Raw genomic sequence first — 22,090 nt, 5'->3', positions numbered from 1 at the left:
CCATGAAAAACAGCCCCAAACCATTATTCCTCCCCCACCAAACTTTAGAGTTGGCACTATGCATTCGGGTAGGTAGCATTCTCCTGGCATCCGCCAAACACAGATTCATCCATCGGACTCCAAGATGCTGAAGCGTGATTCATCACTTCAGAGAACGCATTTCCACTGTTCCATAAGTCCAATGATGGCAAGCTTTACACCACTCCAGCCGATGCTTGGCATTGCGCATGGAGATCTTAGGCTTGTGTGCGGCTGCTCGGCCATGGAAACCCATTTCATGAACCTCCCGACGAACAGGTCTTGTGCTGACGTTGCTTCCAGAGGCAGTTTGGAACTCGGTAGTGAGTGTTGCAACCGAGGACAGACTATTTTTATGGGCTACATGCTTCATCATTTTGCAGTCCCGTTCTGTGAGCTTGTGTGGCCTACCACTTTGTGGCTGAGCCGTTGTTGCTCCTAGATGTTTTCACTTCAAAATAACAGCACTTACAGTTGACAAGTTACAGTTGGCAAGAAAAAGTTTGTGAACCCTTTGGAATTATCTGGATTTCTGCATAAATTGGTCAGAAAATGTGATCTTCATCTAAGTCACAACAACAGACAAACACAGTCTGCTTAACTAATAGCACACAAATAATTGTATTAAACTTAGACAAGAAAAATACATAATTTAAACATTCACAGTGTAGGTTGGGAAAAGTATGTGAGCCCCTAGACTAATAACATCTCCAAAAGCTAATTGGAGTTAGGAGTCAACTGACCTGGAGTCCAATCAATGAGACGAGATTGGAGATGTTGGTTAGAGCTGCCTTTCCCTATCAAAACACTCCCTAAATTTGAGTTTGCATTTCACAAGAAGCATTGCCTTGATGTGAACCATGCCTCGAACAAAACAGATCTCAGAAGACCTAAGATTAAGAATTATTGACTTGTATAAAGCTGGCAAGGGTTACAAAAGTATCTCTAAGAGCCTTGATGTTCATCAGTCCATGGTAAGACAAAGTGTTTATAAATGGAGAAAGTTCAGCACTGTTGCAACTCTCCCTAGGAGTGGCGGTCCTGCAACGATGACTGCAAGAGCACAGTGCAGAATGCTCAATGAGGTTAAGAAGAATCCTAGAGTGTCAGCTAAAGACTTACAGAAATCTCTGGAACATGCTAACATCTCTGCTGATGAGTCTACGATTTGTAAAACACTAAACAATAATGGTGTTCATGGGAGAACACGGAAGAAGCCACTACTGTCCAAAAAAAAAAACATTGCTGCACATCTGAAGTTCGCAAAAGAGCATCTGGATGTTCCACAGCGCTACTGGCAAAATATTCTGTAGACAGATACAACTAAAGTTGAGTTATTTGTAAGGAACACGCAACACTGTGGAGAAAAAAAGGCAGAGCACACCATCAAAACTTCATCCCAACTGTAAAGTATGGTGAAGTGAGCATCATGGTTTGGAGCTGCATTGCTTCCTCAGGGCCTGGACAGCTTGCTCTCATCAACGGAAAAATTAATTCCCAAGTTTATCAAGACATTTTGCAGGAGAATGTAAGGCTATCTGTCCGCCAATTGAAGCTCAACAGAAGTTGGGTGATGCAACAGGACAACGACCCAAAACACAGAAGCAAATCATCAACAGAATGGCTTCAACAGAAGAAAATATGCCTTCTGGAGTGGCAATGTCAGAGTCTTGACCTCAACCTGATTGACATGCTGTGGCATGACCTCAAGAGAGCAGTTCACACCAGACATCCCAAGAATATTGCTGAACAGAAACGGCTTTGTAAAGAGGAATGGTTCAAAATTCCTCCTGACCTTTCTGCAGGTCTGATCTGCCACAACAGAAAACGTTTGGTTGAGGTTATTGCTGCCAAAGGAGGGTCAACCAGTTATTATATCCAAGGGTTCACATACTTTTCCCACCCTGCACTGTGAATGTTTACACAGTGTGTTAAATAAAGACATGAACATTTATAATTGTTTTTGTGTTATTAGTTTAAGCAGACTATGTTTGTCTATTGTTGTGACTTAGATGAAGATCAGATCACATTTTATGAACAATTGATGCAGAAGTCCAGTTAATTCCAAAGAGTTCACATTATTTCTCTTACCACTGTATATCAGCAATGGACTAATGAAACAAATACAAAACGTTCGTTTGGGGTTGAATTTTCCTTTAAGACATTGGCCTCAAGTCTAGGTTGTGCCTTTAGACTTAAAAAATGAACAACTAGGAATATATTTCACTTCTCTCATTGACTTCTCAAACCCGGTCTGGTGTGCCGAGTCTGCTTGGTAAGTGTTCCCGGAAGTCTTGTTATGTTGGCCCTCTGGGTTTAGAAAATGTTACTTAAAGCAATATAGGGCAATAAGTTCAAGATCAATAAGTGAAACATTTTGTGTACATCCAACCTACTGGTAAACGAAGCACTCACTTTTTTAGCTTCGACACTGATTTCCTTCTAAACTTTTTTCATAGCCATCGAGGTAGCAACGCTTGGCCCAGGAGCCTCTGTGCATGCACAGACAAAACATTTGACCCATATTTGACCCCGTTGAGGGAGAGACTACAATGTCAACTCGATTTTGTCCAATGACTCATGCTGCAACGTGAATTGTGTGATAAGTTTGTCAGAACCTCTAACAATATTATATTTAATTTCTATTGTGCTTTAGATTACGCTCCACCATCCAGGCAAGCACACTCTCCTCTGCTTCTCCTTCCATGGCTCCTCCAAGAACAAGAATGAAGCAGGTGGGTACATTGGCTGACTTCATAGCTGTCCTTTTTTGCATAATGTGTTGTGACTCACTACCCCTTGAAGCCTCAACAAAAGTGAGGGTCATGCAAGGGCAGCCACCGTTCAGTGTAGGGGTCTTTATTGGGGTCACATCCGCTCAGACCACCCAGCTGTGTGGAAGACACCCATTCATGACCATGTGAGCTGGAGTGCAGGCTTGTCTTTGCCATGATGACAAATGAGGGGGAGAAGTCATAATCCTATGACCTTTGGCACCCTAATGAAAGAGCGTATTTAGTGAAAAGATGCATTTGACCTCTAGACCCGCATCGTCAGGAGAAATACGAAGAACATTGAAGATACAAGAATCACTCCCTCTTTAGAATGCCTCACACCAAAGATGAAGTATTTGGTATAGCCTAATACGGACCTCCATATGCACAATAGCCTGAAGGACCTTTTCTGCCAAATGCCGAACTGTCATGATTTCTGTTTAACCCTCATTTCCTGCAGAGGGCAGTGTTTTAAAGGAAACGATAGGTTCACTGAATTGTTTTTCATTATGCAGATTTTGTGACCACAGTGTCAGCACAAATCCTGATGAATGAGCTCCCTGCTTGTTATGACTGACATGGGACTGTGGTCAAAGACAGAAGAAGATTGTTGCGGCTTTATGTCCCACCCGGGACGAAGAGGACTAGGTAGAGACACGTATGATTGGTCGTAATGTGTCAGGGACCTTCTCACAATGGTCTCACTGTGATTTTGTGAGTGTCAAGTTTAGTGCCCATTGACTCATGTCCTCTATTTATCCTGTCTTTATTTTAATAAAGACAGGTTTGATATTGTTGAGTCATATTGTTGGATGCAACAATGACAATTCAGCCCAGAAGATAAAACCTGAGGACAGTCAGAACACAGCAATTCCTGCAGATGGATGTGTAAAAAGACAGAAGAGGTGTAGGACAATAGGACACCATGTCGTCACTGAAATATCTAGATCAACAAAACATAGCCGGATCTTAAACTGATCCCCATAGAATTGAAAGTGAACAGACAAATCCGTCACACAGAACCCCTCAGTTTTAAGTCAGCCTAAACAGTGGTCTAAAAAGCACAGTGTGGGGTCTCTGTGTGCAGTGGTGACGTTACTCATGCTCGAGTAATCCAAGCTTTTTCCCCCTCTGATATCGTTGTTCAAGAACTATTTGAGGAACAGCGTGTTCATTGAAGATTAGCCAGGAAAGAGAGGAGACAGGGCTCCCCCATTCTAAGACATTGTAGTTCCCCCTGCATGGGCAGCCGTGAGACATTCTCCTCTGTTTGACCCAGCTGATCTGGGCCTGTCCGGCAGCACTCCAGTGTGACCACAGGCTTTAGATGGGCCTGATTGGCTCAGCGGGTGGCTAATTGGATAAGCTTTTAATCTTCACACTATCTCCGCCCTGCTGGATCAGAGGCACAGGGAGGCAGAGATCAGTCCTTTGGTTTAATACTTAGTAAACATTTCAGGACTTAGTAAACATTATGGACAACAGAATCATGACTCACTAAAGATAACTAACAGGATGCATTCAGATGATAATGATTTAATCTGATTTGGGGACTGTGGATTATATGACCATTTTGACCTCATGTAAGCATATTTTTTAATCAGTATTTAGATTGGAATCAGACATAATTAAAATTAAATTAAGAGATTTAAACCAATCTGAAAGGACAATGTAGACAAGTGTTGAAGTCTCTGTTATTCTACTTGGATTGCCTCAATTTACATAAAGTCCACATACTGTGACATACAGTTGTTTTTTACCAAACCACAAATAAACTCTTTCTCATCTGGCTTCAATGGCCCTGCACTGCCTGTAGACTGTCATTCCAGCAGCCTTCTCTGAGACAGCACAGAAGTGTTTATAAAGTATACCCACACAGGCCAACAGAGTAATTGATCGCTCCTCCACTCATCCGGGAGCGAGTGGTAATCTCCAGTTACTATAGCCATAAATTGTACAGATGTTCCCATATGAATCTGGAGTCCGTTCACACATAGCCTATCACACATACTGTAGCATACAACCATGCATTACTGATAAATGTTAAAATATCAGTGTTACACAGTGGTGGCTGAACATGTTGGCTAAGGCATGGCATATACCAGGGAAGAGGACACAGGGGGGTATCTGTGGGTTCCCGTTGGGGTGGTGGTTTGTTGCCGGCTGTTTGAACCACATGTTAAATTTCTCCAGATGGTGGAGATGTCTTTGTGAATGTGTATGTATAATGTGTCTGAATGAGTTAGTGTGTGTCTAGAGATCCTCTGTGGTACGACCATCAACTTGTCAACAGTAAGCATCACCAGAGACTATCATTTAGGACATGACAGCAGCCTGGTGTGCTAGAGCATCATATAGGACACGACAGCAGCCTGGTGTGGTAGAGCATAATTTATGACATGACAGCAGCCTGGTGTGGTAGAGCATAATTTATGACATGACAGCAGCCTGGTGTGGTAGAGCATAATTTATGACATGACAGCAGCCTGGAGTAGTAGAGCATCATTTAGGACATGACAGCAGCCTGGTGTGGTAGAGCATCATATAGGACACGACAGCAGCCTGGTGTGGTAGAGCATCATTTAGGACATGACAGCAGCCTGGAGTAGTAGAGCATTATTTAGGACATGACAGCAGCCTGGAGTAGTAGAGCATAATTTATGACACGACAGCAGCCTGGAGTAGTAGAGCATCATATAGGACACGACAGCAGCCTGGTGTGGTAGAGCATCATTTAGGACATGACAGCAGCCTGGAGTAGTAGAGCATTATTTAGGACATGACAGCAGCCTGGAGTAGTAGAGCATTATTTAGGACATGACAGCAGCCTGGAGTAGTAGAGCATAATTTAGGACATGACAGCAGCCTGGAGTAGTAGAGCATCATTTAGGACATGACAGCAGCCTGGAGTAGTAGAGCATAATTTATGACATGACAGCAGCCTGGAGTAGTAGAGCATAATTTATGACATGACAGCAGCCTGGAGTAGTAGAGCATAATTTATGACATGACAGCAGCCTGGAGTAGTAGAGCATAATTTATGACACGACAGCAGCCTGGAGTAGTAGAGCATCATTTAGGACATGACAGCAGCCTGGAGTAGTAGAGCATAATTTATGACATGACAGCAGCCTGGAGTAGTAGAGCATAATTTATGACATGACAGCAGCCTGGAGTAGTAGAGCATAATTTATGACACGACAGCAGCCTGGAGTAGTAGAGCATCATTTATGACACGACAGCAGCCTGGAGTAGTAGAGCATCATTTAGGACATGACAGCAGCCTGGAGTAGTAGAGCATAATTTATGACACGACAGCAGCCTGGAGTAGTAGAGCATAATTTATGACATGACAGCAGCCTGGAGTAGTAGAGCATAATTTATGACACGACAGCAGCCTGGAGTAGTAGAGCATCATTTATGACACGACAGCAGCCTGGAGTAGTAGAGCATCATTTAGGACATGACAGCAGCCTGGTGTGGTAGAGCATCATTTAGGACATGACAGCAGCCTGGAGTAGTAGAGCATCATTTAGGACATGACAGCAGCCTGGAGTAGTAGAGCATCATTTAGGACATGACAGCAGCCTGGAGTAGTAGAGCATCATTTAGGACATGACAGCAGCCTGGAGTAGTAGAGCATCATTTAGGACACGACAGCAGCCTGGAGTAGTAGAGCATCATATAGGACATGACAGCAGCCTGGAGTAGTAGAGCATCATTTATGACACGACAGCAGCCTGGAGTAGTAGAGCATCATATAGGACACGACAGCAGCCTGGAGTAGTAGAGCATCATTTAGGACACGACAGCAGCCTGGAGTAGTAGAGCATCATTTAGGACATGACAGCAGCCTGGTGTGGTAGAGCATCATTTAGGACATGACAGCAGCCTGGAGTAGTAGAGCATAATTTATGACACGACAGCAGCCTGGAGTAGTAGAGCATCATTTATGACACGACAGCAGCCTGGAGTAGTAGAGCATCATTTAGGACATGACAGCAGCCTGGAGTAGTAGAGCATTATTTAGGACATGACACCATCCTACCACAGTGTGCTATTTGAGTGATGAGTAGAACAACAGTGCTCTGTATTTCTTTAGTCTTGTAGGCCTATTCTTTCATATTACATTCCTGATTTACAAAGCCTCAGGATACCAAAAATAAAATGTGTAATCCTGGTATGACTAGGCTGTGATAACAGCATCTGGCATTGTTCACTTTACTGTTGTTTACACTTCTCTTACCTTTCGTAGAAAGAGGATCATTTCAACATTTCATGTTTTTCTTCTCTTTTTTTTTTACTTAAGGAAAGAAAACAGGCTGTTCCAGGAATACTAGGAATTGACCATAGACGATGAACAGGCTGTTACTGAGAATAGAGAATGTCGTTCTAAAAAGCTGCAGGGTGAACAAAACACAATCCAAATACATCTGTGTGTTGCACTAGTAGGGACAGGGACTTAAAACTAGTTTCCAAAACTACATGTCATCCTACTAGTAGGGACAGGGACTTAAAACTAGTTTCCAAAACTACATGTCATCCTACTAGTAGGGACAGGGACTTAAAACTAGTTTCCAAAACTACATGTCATCCTACTAGTAGGGACAGGGACTTAAAACTAGTTTCCAAAACTACATGTCATCCTACTAGTAGGGACAGGGACTTAAAACTAGTTTCCAAAACTACATGTCATCCTACTAGTAGGGACAGGGACTTAAAACTAGTTTCCAAAACTACATGTCATCCTACTAGTAGGGACAGGGACTTAAAACTAGTTTCCAAAACTACGTCATCCTACTAGTAGGGACAGGGACTTAAAACTAGTTTCCAAAACTACATGTCATCCTACTAGTAGGGACAGGGACTTAAAACTAGTTTCCAAAACTACATGTCATCCTACTAGTAGGGACAGGGACTTAAAACTAGTTTCCAAAACTACATGTCATCCTACTAGTAGGGACAGGGACTTAAAACTAGTTTCCAAAACTACATGTCATCCTACTAGTAGGGACAGGGACTTAAAACTAGTTTCCAAAACTACATGTCATCCTACTAGTAGGGACAGGGACTTAAAACTAGTTTCCAAAACTACATGTCATCCTACTAGTAGGGACAGGGACTTAAAACTAGTTTCCAAAACTACATGTCATCCTACTAGTAGGGACAGGGACTTAAAACTAGTTTCCAAAACTACATGTCATCCTACTAGTAGGGACAGGGACTTAAAACTAGTTTCCAAAACTACATGTCATCCTACTAGTAGGGACAGGGACTTAAAACTAGTTTCCAAAACTACGTCATCCTACTAGTAGGGACAGGGACTTAAAACTAGTTTCCAAAACTACATGTCATCCTACTAGTAGGGACAGGGACTTAAAACTAGTTTCCAAAACTACATGTCATCCTACTAGTAGGGACAGGGACTTAAAACTAGTTTCCAAAACTACATGTCATCCTACTAGTAGGGACAGGGACTTAAAACTAGTTTCCAAAACTACATGTCATCCTACTAGTAGGGACAGGGACTTAAAACTAGTTTCCAAAACTACATGTCATCCTACTAGTAGGGACAGGGACTTAAAACTAGTTTCCAAAACTACATGTCATCCTACTAGTAGGGACAGGGACTTAAAACTAGTTTCCAAAACTACATGTCATCCTACTAGTAGGGACAGGGACTTAAAACTAGTTTCCAAAACTACATGTCATCCTACTAGTAGGGACAGGGACTTAAAACTAGTTTCCAAAACTACATGTCATCCTACTAGTAGGGACAGGGACTTAAAACTAGTTTCCAAAACTACATGTCATCCTACTAGTAGGGACAGGGACTTAAAACTAGTTTCCAAAACTACATGTCATCCTACTAGTAGGGACAGGGACTTAAAACTAGTTTCCAAAACTACATTTCATCCTACTAGTAGGGACAGGGACTTAAAACTAGTTTCCAAAACTACATGTCATCCTACTAGTAGGGACAGGGACTTAAAACTAGTTTCCAAAACTACATGTCATCCTACTAGTAGGGACAGGGACTTAAAACTAGTTTCCAAAACTACATGTCATCCTACTAGTAGGGACAGGGACTTAAAACTAGTTTCCAAAACTACATGTCATCCTACTAGTAGGGACAGGGACTTAAAACTAGTTTCCAAAACTACATGTCATCCTACTAGTAGGGACAGGGACTTAAAACTAGTTTCCAAAACTACATGTCATCCTACTAGTAGGGACAGGGACTTAAAACTAGTTTCCAAAACTACATGTCATCCTACTAGTAGGGACAGGGACTTAAAACTAGTTTCCAAAACTACATGTCATCCTACTAGTAGGGACAGGGACTTAAAACTAGTTTCCAAAACTACATGTCATCCTACTAGTAGGGACAGGGACTTAAAACTAGTTTCCAAAACTACATGTCATCCTACTAGTAGGGACAGGGACTTAAAACTAGTTTCCAAAACTACATGTCATCCTACTAGTAGGGACAGGGACTTAAAACTAGTTTCCAAAACTACATGTCATCCTACTAGTAGGGACAGGGACTTAAAACTAGTTTCCAAAACTACATGTCATCCTACTAGTAGGGACAGGGACTTAAAACTAGTTTCCAAAACTATATGTCATCCTACAAGTGGACCATTATACTCTGGAATACCTAGGTTGGTCATTAAATCATTTTTTTGATTTACACAATTTGATTGTCTCTACCTAGTCTGTGAATACCAGACAACTTTTACTACAGTAGCTTTTAGAGAAGCATTTAGAAGCTCTGTTGATGAAATAAGACCTCTGGGCTCAGGCTGTAGGTTTAGCTGCATTTGGCCCGGAGAAATATGGAGGGGAGGCTGGGCCCCTGAAGAGCAGGACACAGGGAAGAACAGGATATGTCATGTAGAATAAATGCTGGGCAGGAGAAGGTCTTCATGCAGCCAGACCCTGACCCTGGGACCTGCCACAACGTGAGTTACACTCAGTCCCCATGTCCTGCAGGTCCTGCCTTTAGGGTGGGAAGGGGGTCTTGGTAGGAGTGAGTGATGTTGGACTGGAGGTACTGGAGAAATAAACTGAAACTCTGAAGTATCTAAGGAAATTGGTTTGGCTGAACTGGTGAGCAACAGAGCTGTTAACTGTAAGATCCAATTATTCTGTTATCTGGCTTTTAATTAACAGCCTGTGTCTAGCTGAGTCCAAGAGTAAGTCAACTGTGCTATTCTGATTCCACACCACCATTTCATTGTAATGTAAGCTTGAAGCCATTTTAAAACATCACTATCTGTCTCCTATAACTCAACTCTGCAGTGGATAAACTCTCCAAAGTGGTTATATCAGTTCAGAAGTACTTCATTTGCTCTCGTTATTTTTAAACTCCAATGGTTATATCAGTTCAGAAGTGCTTCATTTGCTCTCGTTATTTTTAAACTCCAGTGGTTATATCAGTTCAGAAGTGCTTCATTTGCTCTCGTTATTTTTTTAACTCCAGTGGTTATATCTATCCATAAATCACCTGACCCACAGTGCCTAAACGTTCCAGCATCAGCCTGCCTGTCTGACAATGGATTTATGACCTGCGGGTGGAGCGGTGAGCGGCGGCCCAATCTTCTCCGGGCCCGCTCCCCTCTCCACGGGCACTCGTGTACATATTTAGAAAAGTGTGGGGTGGCGGAACAGTGTCGGGTTGTGGGTCAGACTCAGTGGTGGGATGCTGCAGTCCCTCAGCACCTCTACTGGCAGCATGATGAGATACTACTGTACTGTAACAGCACACCTCTCTGTGGTCTCTTAGGAGGGAAATACTTTATCTACATGATCAACTCTGGGTCCCTGTCAGCAAGACAGAGACATTTTTCATGATTAAACAGAGAGAGGGCTGAGTGATTGTAGAGGCAAGAGTACTGTACTGGGAGTCTCGTTTCGGTTTCACATTTATCCATCTTCTCCAACTATGTGCTTTTCGACAAGGTTTGGCAGAGGGGTAAATGGCAATGAAAAAGGCTTGTGTGTAACATATCCCTCTTGCCAAGATTTGGCAGAAATCTCTCCTATAATGATTGTCTGGCAACAGAGCCTGGATCAGTGATGTCATCCACAGGTCCACAGTCTCTGTCTTTCTCATCTCCATTGTGTGGAGTTTCAACAGAACAGATTTGGGCTCGTCCTTTGGCTCTTTTTCTCTTGCTCCTTGTCCAACTGTTCCTCTGTCACTGAAAACAATCTCTTTGGTTTTTCCTCAACCCATAAGCAATGATCGGATAGGATGATGATGCTTTACTAGTTGGAGGTTGAATCATACCTCTATCCTGATCAGTCATAGACAGATCTGATGGATGAGGATTTTAGCAGGATAGCAGGATAGCAGATGTGTGTGGCTATCACCTCCTCTCGCTCCTCTTCTTGGTTACATCCATTATTGGCAGGTTAGGCTCAGTGGAGGGGCCTTCAGTAGTAGTAGCCAGGGGCTCTGGGAGGGCTGTGGCCCCAGGGTCTCCATCACAGCGGCTGAGGTCAGAGGTTACGGAGGAGGCAAAATAGTTGTTGGAAAAGAGATGGACACGGAAAAGGGATCATCGGTGCATTTATCATTCTGGGAGACAGAGCATGTCCAGTGTGTCTGTTGGAGGTTTCAATGCCCTCTCCCTACCACTGCCAGAACATCTGCTAGGTGTCATAGGGTGCAAGGTTTGGACCATTGTAAGGCAGAGGCATTTCAATAATCAAGTGACGACAATCCATTCATTTTCGATACTTTTGTAATGCCCATTCATTTAACATAAAGAAGTTATGAATTGAGTGACTGGTTTAGCCATTGAGTCATTTTCACAGTTTTCAGAGATAGATTTAGAAGTTTAAAATATGAATAGTAAAATAGGCACTATATGTATGTCCTGCCTTGAAATACCTTTCCATCTGAATACATTTGCACCCTTAAAAGTTTAAGAGGAGAAGAGATACAACAGTGGCTGCTTGGCTTGTCTTCCTGTGGGTGCCAGTGGCAAATAGTAACTCAGCGTAAGGCAGTTGTTGGCATGGCCGCAGCAGGCTGTGTGCTGGCTCAGCGAGGGGACAGTGTCCCCGATTTCACGGCAGATTGAAGAAAGCGTGCTCCCCTGTTTGACTGGGAAGAGGGAGGAGAGGCTGAGGCTGTTGGTCACAGCAGGAAGCCTATTGAACACTATCCAATAGCACCACAGGAGCTCCCGTTGTCCCCCAGGAGCAATGGGGATTATTAACCTGTGATCTAGGGGATTGTTCAGACATAGTGGGGAAGTTACTGGAGGAATGTGCGCAACAAGTTGCTCCATAGTGCAATTCTTGAGAGTGAGCTATTTTCATATGGTGCAGATTATTTCTGGTCCAAATGAATCATACCCTACCAAGCCAAGAAGATGACATGAGTTATGTCAGTTATGTCTGTCTGTGTGTGTAAGTACGAGTGTTTCCTATCACTGAAGAGGGATCTCTCTTCCTGTGCTGATGGGAAGTTGTTTCAAACGCTTTCTACCAAAACATTTTCATTGGCTGCAGAGCTTGTGTTCACCATAAACAACCTCTCCCAGCCAGCCTCTGTGTTTCCTCAGCTGGTGGATAACCTCCAATGCCTCACGCATCTCTTCTCTGCCATCCATTTCCCGCTCTCCATCTCCTCCTTTCCCCCATTTCAACACTTCAAAAGATAGCCAACATGTTAGCCTATACGCTGGCTCGCTCTGTTCCATGATCTCAGGCTGAAGGAAATTAAATTAATATGAAATTAAAGGCATTCCTACCAAATCAAGCACATCAAGCAAATTGCTATTTTAACTTTGATCCAGCAAGTGCTAGATTACATTAAGACATGCAAAGCTTACGGTATAGTATCGGCAACAGCAGCCTCCAATTATATGTATGCATTTGTTACACATCAACAAATAGTGGAGTTAAGGACAAATTAGGTACCAGTAATTTCTTTATTGCATATTATATAAAAAAATATATATAAAAATAGATGCACTTTAATAGATACAGTACGTGGCATATTGAACAGGATCAAACGACAGTCACCTAACTTGTATATAGCATGGGCTTAGAATGTTGGATTTGTCCTGTGGCAAATAGTTAAAGACAGGTCTGACCTTAGAGGGGTGAGGTCATGTGTTCTTTACTGCTAACGATAGAGTGGCTCACATCTGTACAGCAGGTTTATCTACCACCCACCTCTGACAGCCTATCATATAGGCAGCTAGATGTTGATTTACTCGAACTGAATGGGAGCTGACTATTCAAAGGGATATCTGTATCAGTACAGTCATGTCTCAGCCTTTATTCTACTTCAATAGTATCAGGTCACTGATCAACTCCTGGCTCCATGTTCCAAGGCTGACAAGAATGACAGCTTAATTATCACAGTTTTCCTCAAAACGCCTTGATCAACTGGATCAAAACTGATTGACTTTTGTTTACATTGACAATAGAATATGCTAAATGTCTCTCCATATGAATAAGACTGGTAGTATATCTAAGACCAACACTATACAGCATCCTCCAGATGTCCCAATTCACCTTGTGGTCCAATGCTGAAGACCCCCTCAGCTTCAAAGTGGCCATACTAACACACAGCTCAATGATTCCTGCTGTTATTGTTTTTATGTCTCACTACTCGGATATGAGTAGGAATCAGCTACGTGGTGCCGTGAGGAGGGAAGAGAGAGAAAGGCGAGAGAAGGAATGGGGTAACTGGCGGTACTTTGAAGTGCGGCGTTCTCTGAAAAGGTTAGAAATCACCTGCAATAAAGAGGTCCAGAGACATGAGTAAGCACTGAGCTATTTGTTCTGGTGCCCGTGTGGTTATGCGTCTCCAGGGAGGGCTTGCCCTGCCGCCCTGGCCTTTGTGAGATCACATCAGTGTGGATCAGGCAGGCAGGGGTCCAGCCGGAGGTGGAACTAATGACTTCATGTGTTCACAGACACTTCAGAGACACCCTGGAGTTTTCACACTACGTCCCCCAGAGAGGAGAGGGGGCGTGGTCAGGCCTCTCACTTGCACATACTGTAGTCACATACAAATCAGTGTATACACACCCATGGACACACACGCTCACGCACACATCACACATACACATTCAGAGACACTGATCCCTTGTTGCGTCTATGAGGAGAGTGTTTCCAGACAGTTTTTCATTGATGTGGAACGTACTCTAATAAATAGGATTCTGGCCCACATCTATCTATTCGATATGATCTGCCTGTCCCAGTAAAAGTCACGTACAGGTTCCGGTGCTCGTGGTCTGCAGTCCTATTGATGCTGTCCTGACCTCAAGGATCTGACATCTTATTTAAAGTGGTTAATGATTCCCATCTTTCAGTGTGTTACAGCTGTCATACCAGTAATCCCCCATTGGAAGGATCGCTCCAAGGGAAGTCAATGTCTTGACACTTTGACCTATGATTCTCTTGAGAAAAGTCCATTGAAAGTGGTCAATATTATCAAAATAGTGCATGACTTCTCCTTGATATAGAAGTAAACAGTGACTCAATGATCTACTCAATTTGGTCTTTGGCTCTTGGAAATATCATAATACCTGGGCTGGGCGCTTGTAAGGTGTTGTGATGGCTTAGATACAATATGAAACATGCAGCTTAAATGAATGCCCAAACCAGATAGGAGACCAATACTGGGTCTCACAGCACTGTGATGTATTTCTTGGGTGTGAAGTATTATGCTTTCATGCAGTTCTTTGTCCACAAAATCCATTGCCTATTAATTTCAAACAAGGCCAGTTTTTCACATATTAGCCTTCAGTTGAATGTTGTTATTTGGGGCTTTGTGTCCAATCAGCGGCGGCTTACGAGAAATATATGTTAATAGAAACCTTGTAAACTCTAAACAGAAGCGTGAATAACACTGTCTTTAAGCACTGGGTTTGGTCACACTGTTACAGACACTGTAAAATATAAATGATGGAGGAAAACAAGCTGTCGTGACTGGAGGACCAACAAAGGAGTCCAACCTCTTCCTTTTGAGACAATTGCTTCCTGATAGGCATTCAGCAGTAATGCAGTATGTGATGATGATGTGCGAATGCCTCTGCGAGTGACCACAGCACACAGAGTTGGAATGTGACTGTCAGTAATCCCCATGTTACTCCAATCCAGACCGGAAGGCGGGCAGAGGCCAGAGAACACAGTGATACCACCCTTTCCTTTTCTCTGTATTACATCCTGGCTCTGTAAGGATCAAAGAGGAGAGGTATCACATACATCCTCAGTCAGCCCAAGAGGGTGATTCTCATTGGAGCCTGGCCACCTCCAAGATGTAGGAAGGGGGTGAGCACCAGTGGAGGCTGGTGACTTGAAAATTGAGGAGGATCCGAGACCCAAGGTATCGGCACGGAACGCACGGAGAAGACAAAGTGTTTCAAAAATCGTCAAAGACTAATTATTTTAACCTAAAGCATTTAATAAAGAAATGTATAGTACAATATTATGGGGAATGGGAATGAGAGGGCTACATACAGTGTTGGAAAGGGATCACAGCAGTGATTGTATGAGGCATGAGTTGAGGTGTTCAGAGGCTTGACACAACACACTACACAGTTAAGACAAAAATGCTAAGAATCATTTCAAATCAAATGCTATTTGTCACATGCTCGAATACAACAGTAAAATGCTTACTTACAAGCCCTTAAATGGGACTATAAATACATAATGTTACCAATTATTTTACCCTGACCAAATGGACAGTGCACATACTGTAGATTGTATGCAGTTGCTCTTATTAGTAGCCTACAGTTGATCAGACTGAAAAATTGTCTCGTTTTCATCCCATACAGCATGTCAGATCTCTAATGTTTAGGTGTAGGCTAGGCTGCTGCAACATTTATGCAAGTAGTTTTTGTTTGTGTCTGTATGGAGTGATTGTGTGTTATCATCTTTGCTAAATAAATACCGGAGGAAAGTGGAAAGCCTACTTGAGCGCGCGCAAACAAATGTGCTGCGTCAACCTCTCTCTTTAATCTAACGTTTAATGGATGATGCGATGGAAGCTATCAAAACATTCTGAATAGATTTCGACATCCCAGAAAAGACAGTTAAAAGTTCTATATGTTCAGCAAGTAAAGCATCGTAACATGCAATTACCGCTACAAGCTACTTACATGCCCAAAAACACAGCGGTGTTGATAAACCGCTTGAGAAAATCCCTGTTTCTTCTTACTTTTTCGTTGTGTTGCGCTGTTTGAGTACGAATACCTTCGTCAAGATCGATGCGGCTTTTTCCCAGAAGCTTACATCTGATGTGGGCTTTTGTATGCTCCCTGCTTTTGTTTAGCTGTTTAGCTGAACGATAGATGTTCCAGAGACGACTTTACTGCCCTTTCACATAAGGCTCAGACTTTCCATAAAGCAGGCAAGGCCAGCAATACAGGCTGCTTGATGAAAGTCTCCTTGTTAACCAGCTATACTTTTGATACCAGTTGGTATTGAACGCCCTCACCTTTTCCTCCTTCTTCGTGAAACTGATCTCAGGAAGAGGTCGACCCTTGGTTTTAATTCGCACCTTTTCCGTGTACCCCAAAGGTATAAATTGCACTAACTGGGCACAAAAAGAAAGTTCTAAAATCATGAAAACGATTTATAATCTACCTCCTCCATCTCCTGTAATTTCAAGAAACTAATTTCAATTGAGTAATATCCCCAAAAAATGCTCAACTATCACTTTTCAATCTCTATCCAATAATTTCCCCAACTCTCCAACCTATCACACATAGAATCACCCCCCATAACGCTCTGCAGCACAACCCCAATACAACAAATTAGGTTAATTCTCTGATCCTAATCCTATGATTGGATGGACAACATGTGAGTTCATACTGCAAAAGCTTTGATTGGTTGGAGGTCGTCATAATTACCATGTAGGTCTGTGGAAGGGCGTGAGGCCTACGAGCCTTCAAGATTTTGTATTGAAGTCAATGTACCCAGAGGAGGACAGAAGCTAGCTGTCCTCCGGCTACACCATGATGCTACCCCAGACAGTGCTGTTGAAGTAACAATAGACCTTCATTGCAAAACAGTGTGTTTAATCAATTATTTGATGACATGAATATATTGAGTATAGTTTTATCTAAAAATTATAACTTTTTAATGTTTCACTATTTTTATTTTTATGAAATTTCACTGAGGAGGATGGTCCTCCCCTTCCTCTCTGAGTCAGAAATGCTGCTGGATGTAATTACAGACTTAAAGGGAAAAGGAGTTTAAGTGATCAAAGAGAACTAGGCTTTAATGGTTATCACTTAGATACTAACAATGAGGTGAGAATGAGTCAGGAACAGCCCAGGAGACTGACCCTGAAACACAGCCTCTGAATGCAACCCAGCAAAACACGCACACCTTCAATTGACTGAGTCATCACATGCAGTATGATAATGTGTCTAAAGCATGTTAGAAAACGCTCTAAAACACTCCACACCAACTCATATTACATCACAATCACATTCTGAATCATGTCTCTACACTAAAGTTTTTTTTCTCAAATGTCCTTATTTGCATATTTTTGTTGTTTGTAACAACAGTATCAAACAGTATCATTCAAACATGGATTTAAGGGCACAGTGGAAAATGTTTTCAAAAAGTTAGTGCACAGTCTTTATTCAGAATGGGATTCTGATGTACACTCGTAGAAAAAAAGGTGCATTGTAGAACCTTAAAGGGTTCTTCAGCTGTCCTCAGAGGAGAACCCATTGAATAACCCCTTTGGTACCAAGTTTAACCCTATAGGGTTCCATGTAGAACCCTTTCTACAGAGGGTTCTACATGGAACCCAGAAGGGTTTTATATGAGTTGGTGTGGCGTGTTTTCTAATGTGTTAGACATATTTGCATATTCCATTATGCGATTCCATTATGTGACAATCAATTGTCTATTTAATGAAACTGTAAGGGGTGCGTAACTGGTGGCAGGCAAGTCAGACTCAGGAGAGCAGAACTGGGTAACAACCGGAGCAGCTTACTTATCAAAACCAACGGCATCCAGAACTACAAAATATGGGTACAAAACCCGTCACGCACCAGTGAAAATGTGTACTTACAGCAAACAATTTCACACACAGACATGGGGGGAACAGAGGGTTAAATACACGACAAGTAATGAGGGAAATGTAAACCAGGTGTGTGGGAAAACAAGACAAAACAAATGGAAAATGAAAGGTGGATCGCCGGTGGCTAGAAGACCGGTGACATCGAACGCCGCCCAAACAAGGAGAGGAATCCGTCTTCGGCGGAAGTCATGACGGAAACAATTTTTTTTTTTTTTAAACAATGTTTTGGGGGATCAACTACAAGCACAGAAAGAATGAAAATAAGGCCACATGTATAAATGGGTGAACTTTCCCTTTAGACTTTGAGTTTCTGCATTTCAATCTCAATGTTATGATCAAAAGTAGTTTTCCATTTAGCGGGAGTTGTTTTACCAGACACAGGGTAATAATATGATGCAGTGACTCAGGTGGAGACAACTAGACACAGCTTATTAAGATGCTGAAAGATTCACACCACCCTTTGTGTGATTAGCAGAACATTGGGTTGAGATGCACTGCCACACTCTGTTAGTGGAACCGTGCCATCAGAGGGATTCAGTTCATCAGCTTGCCTCTAAATTCAAATGTTCTGGATGTTGAGTGCTTGTTATTTTCTCAACAAAACAAATAGAATACCTGTTGATTTACGTGCTGTGTACAGTAAACAGAAAATATTCTACATAATTTGTGTGCGGGCTGGCATGCACATGTGGCAGGTGTCGCACAGTGTCACGCCATGCAGAACCATTGAACTGAAAGGGTTTCAGAGCTGTGGTCTTTCACAAGGATGGACGGGCTGGTATCTTTGAGCCGACAAAGGCGGCCATTTCCCAGGCATGTTTATCACACTCTGTCCTCCATCACAATGGAAAGAAGGAGCTATGTCCAGATGGGAGCCATCAGTCTACATCCCGCTCTCTGTCAGGCATCTCAAACATGACATGTCCAGCACTGGGTGGGACCAGGAATCATTGTGTTGGTTTCCTGACCCTCCCATAGCATTGTAATGACAGAGATTGCCCTGACCACAGCTGGCACCACAGGCCTTTCCTTGCATGAGAAGGGATGCTGGCCATCATTGGAGCAAGGCAATAGGCATTTGAGCCATTTGTAAAGAGTCCATAACCTTTAACTATTGTAAACTCAGCAATAAAAGAAACGTCCAAAAGAAAGATGCTGAGGGTCCCTGCTCATCTGCGTGAACGTGCCTTAGGCATGCTGCAAGGAGGCATTAGGACTGCAGATGTGGCCAGGGCAATAAATTGCAATGTCCGTACTGTGGGATGCCTAAGACAGCGCTACAGGGAGACAGGACGGACAGCTGATCGTCCTCGCAGTGGCAGACCACATGTAGCAACACTTGCACAGGATCGGTACATCCAAAAATCACACCCGCGGGACAGGTACAGGATGGCAACAACAACTGCCCGAGTTACACCAGGAATGCACAATCCCTCCATCAGTTCTCAGACTGTCCGCAATAGGCCGAGAGAGGCTGGACTGAGGGCTTGTAGGCCTGTTGTATAAGGCAGGTCCTCACCAGACATCACCAGCAACAACATTGCCTATGGGCACAAACCCACCGTCACTGGACCAGACAGGACTGGCAAAAAGTACTCTTCACTGACGAGTCACGGTTTTGTCTCACCAGGAGTGATGGTCGGATTTGTGTTTATCTCTCGAAGGAATGAGCATTACACCGAGTCCTGTACTCTGGAGGGAGATCGATTTGGAGGTGGAGGGTCCGTCATGGTCTGGGGCGGTGTGTCACAGCATTATCGGACTGAGCTTGTTGTCATTGCAGGCAATCTCAACGCTGTGCGTTACAGGGAAGACATCCTCCTCCCTCATGTGGTACCCTTCCTGCAGGCTCATCCTGACATGACCCTCCAGCATGACAATGCCACCAGCCATACTGTTTGTTCTGTGCGTGATTTCCTGCAAGACAGGAATGTCAGTGTTCTGCCATGGCCAGCGAAGAGCCCGGATCTCAATCCGATTGAGCACATCTGGGACCTGTTGGGTCAGAGGGTTGGCTAAGGCCATTCCCCCCAGAAATGTCCAGGAACTTGCAGGTGCCTTGGTGGAAGAGTTGGGTAACATTCACAACAAGAACTGGCAAATCTGGTGCAGTCCATGAGGAGGAGATGCACTGCAGTACTTAATGCAGCTGGTGGCCACACCAGATACTGACTGGTGTTTTAATTTTGACCCCCCCCCCCCCCCCCCCCCTTTGTTCAAGGACACATTATTACATTTATGTTAGTCACATGTCTGTGGAACTTGTTCAGTTTATATCTCAGTTGTTAACTTTTATGTTCATACAAATATTTACACATGTTAAGTTTGCTGAAAATAAACGCAGTTGACAGTGAGAGGACGTTTATTTTTTTACTGAGTTTATATTCACACTGCCTTAATACTTCAGGAACACATGAAACATGTTTATTTTTACTAGTAAATACAACAAAAATATTACTCGTATGGCTCTATTTTAACAAACCTAAAGCAATGGTAAATATAAGCGCAGGAGTTAACTCTAGGTTCAGGGGTGTGTCAGATTTATTTTGGCACACTTGCTGGCGTTGGTGCAAAAGGGCTGGGTTTTGATGAATAAACAAGTTGTGGGTGTGTGTAGGCTTGGCCCCTCACTGGCCAATCAGAACGTGTTCCATGCTCGAAATATTTGGTTGCTTCAAATTGTATATTTACAGTCTTATGTATAGTCTTGAAATCAACTCCAATTCTAATGTTACTCTGTTATAGTTAAATGGCTTACAGAAACAAATAACAACATTTAGACATATCTTTGCTAAATATGTTAACTAGCATTCCACATTGTTCTAAGTAATTGCATGGCTTCAAAAGCATTCAAACTGATATAGGGGCTAAGCCTACTGTAAATTGTATTATGGCTGAGCATGGACATACCAAACATTGTCAATAAGCAAGATTCAATTATTGATAAGGCCTGAAAAGTGAACTAATAATTCAAATAAAATTCTTAACAAAAACGAAGCAACTGTCACGCTGTATAATGATAGGAGACGGGTGCAGGAATACATAATCGTTTTTTTTTATTACCATCTACACCCAAAATAAAGTACGTCATGACAATGACCAAGCCCAAAACAAACACGTGAGTGTGTATATTATATATATATATATACACACACACACACACACACACACACACATACACAGTTGAAGTCGGAAGTTTACATACACCTTAGCCAAATACATTTAAACTCAGTTTCACAATTCCTGACATTTAACCCTAGTAAAAATTACCTGTCTTTGGTCAGTTAGGATCATCACTTTATTTTAAGAATGTGAAATGTCAGAATAATATTAGAGAGAATGATTTATTTCAGCTTTTATTTCTTTCATCACATTCACAGTGGGTCAGAAATGTACATATACTAATTGAGTGTGTGGTAGCATTGCCTTTAAATTTAAACTTAGGTCAAATGTTTCAGATAGCCTTCCACAATAAGTTGGGTAAATTTTGTCCCATTCCTCTTGGCAGAGCTGGTGTAACTGAGTCAGGTTTGTAGGCCTCCTTGCTCGCACATGCTTTTTCAGTTCTGCCCACAAATGTTCTATAGGATTGAGGTCAGGGCTTTGCGATGGCCACTCCAATACCTTGACTTTGTTGTCCTTAAGCCATTTTGCCACAACTTTGGAAGTATGCTTGGGATCATCGTCAATTTGGAAGCCCCATTTGCGACCAAGCTTTAACTTCCTGACTGATGTCTTGAGATGTTATTCCAATATATCCACATCATTTTCCTCATGATGCCATCTATTTTGTGAAGTGCACCAGTCCCTCCTGCACCAAAGCACCCCCACAACATGATGCTGCCACTCCCGTGCTTCACAGGTGGGATGGTGTTCTTCGGCTTGCAATCCTCCCCCTTTTTCCTCCAAACATAACGATGGTCATTATGGCCAAACAGATATTTTTGTTTCATCAGACCAGAGGACATTTCTCCAAAAAGTATGATCTTTGTCCCCATGTGCAGTTACAAACCGTAGTCTGGCTTTTTTTTAATGGCGGTTTTGGAGCAGTGGCTTCTTCCTTGCTGAGCGGCCTTTCAGGTTATGTCGATATAGGACTCATTTTACTGTGGATATAGATACTTTGTACCTGTTTCCTCCAGCATCTTCACAAGGTCCTTTGCTGTTGTTCTGGGATTGAGTTGCACTTTTCACACCAAAGTACGTTCATCTCTAGGAGACA

At 42.7% G+C, this 22,090-nt stretch overlaps 1 protein-coding gene across 1 annotated transcript in view; it reads left to right on the top strand.

Annotated features, from left to right (window-relative positions):
* LOC110486542 (acyl-coenzyme A thioesterase 1) overlaps positions 1 to 4,623 on the top strand; it is a 32,300-nt gene extending 27,677 nt beyond the window's left edge. The window contains exons 5-6 of the mRNA XM_021558230.2: positions 2,675 to 2,753; positions 3,308 to 4,623. Of these exons, the coding sequence (XP_021413905.2) occupies positions 2,675 to 2,753; positions 3,308 to 3,316 (88 nt within the window). The 3' untranslated portion in view covers positions 3,317 to 4,623. The remainder of the gene's footprint in view (positions 1 to 2,674; positions 2,754 to 3,307) is intronic.
* Positions 4,624 to 22,090: the final 17,467 nt, after the last annotated feature.

This window comes from Oncorhynchus mykiss, chromosome 13, assembly GCF_013265735.2.
Source record: "Oncorhynchus mykiss isolate Arlee chromosome 13, USDA_OmykA_1.1, whole genome shotgun sequence".
Taxonomy (NCBI): domain Eukaryota; kingdom Metazoa; phylum Chordata; class Actinopteri; order Salmoniformes; family Salmonidae; genus Oncorhynchus; species Oncorhynchus mykiss.
The sequence above is the reverse complement of the archived record's forward strand: the minus strand, read 5'-3'. Positions and strand labels throughout refer to the sequence as shown.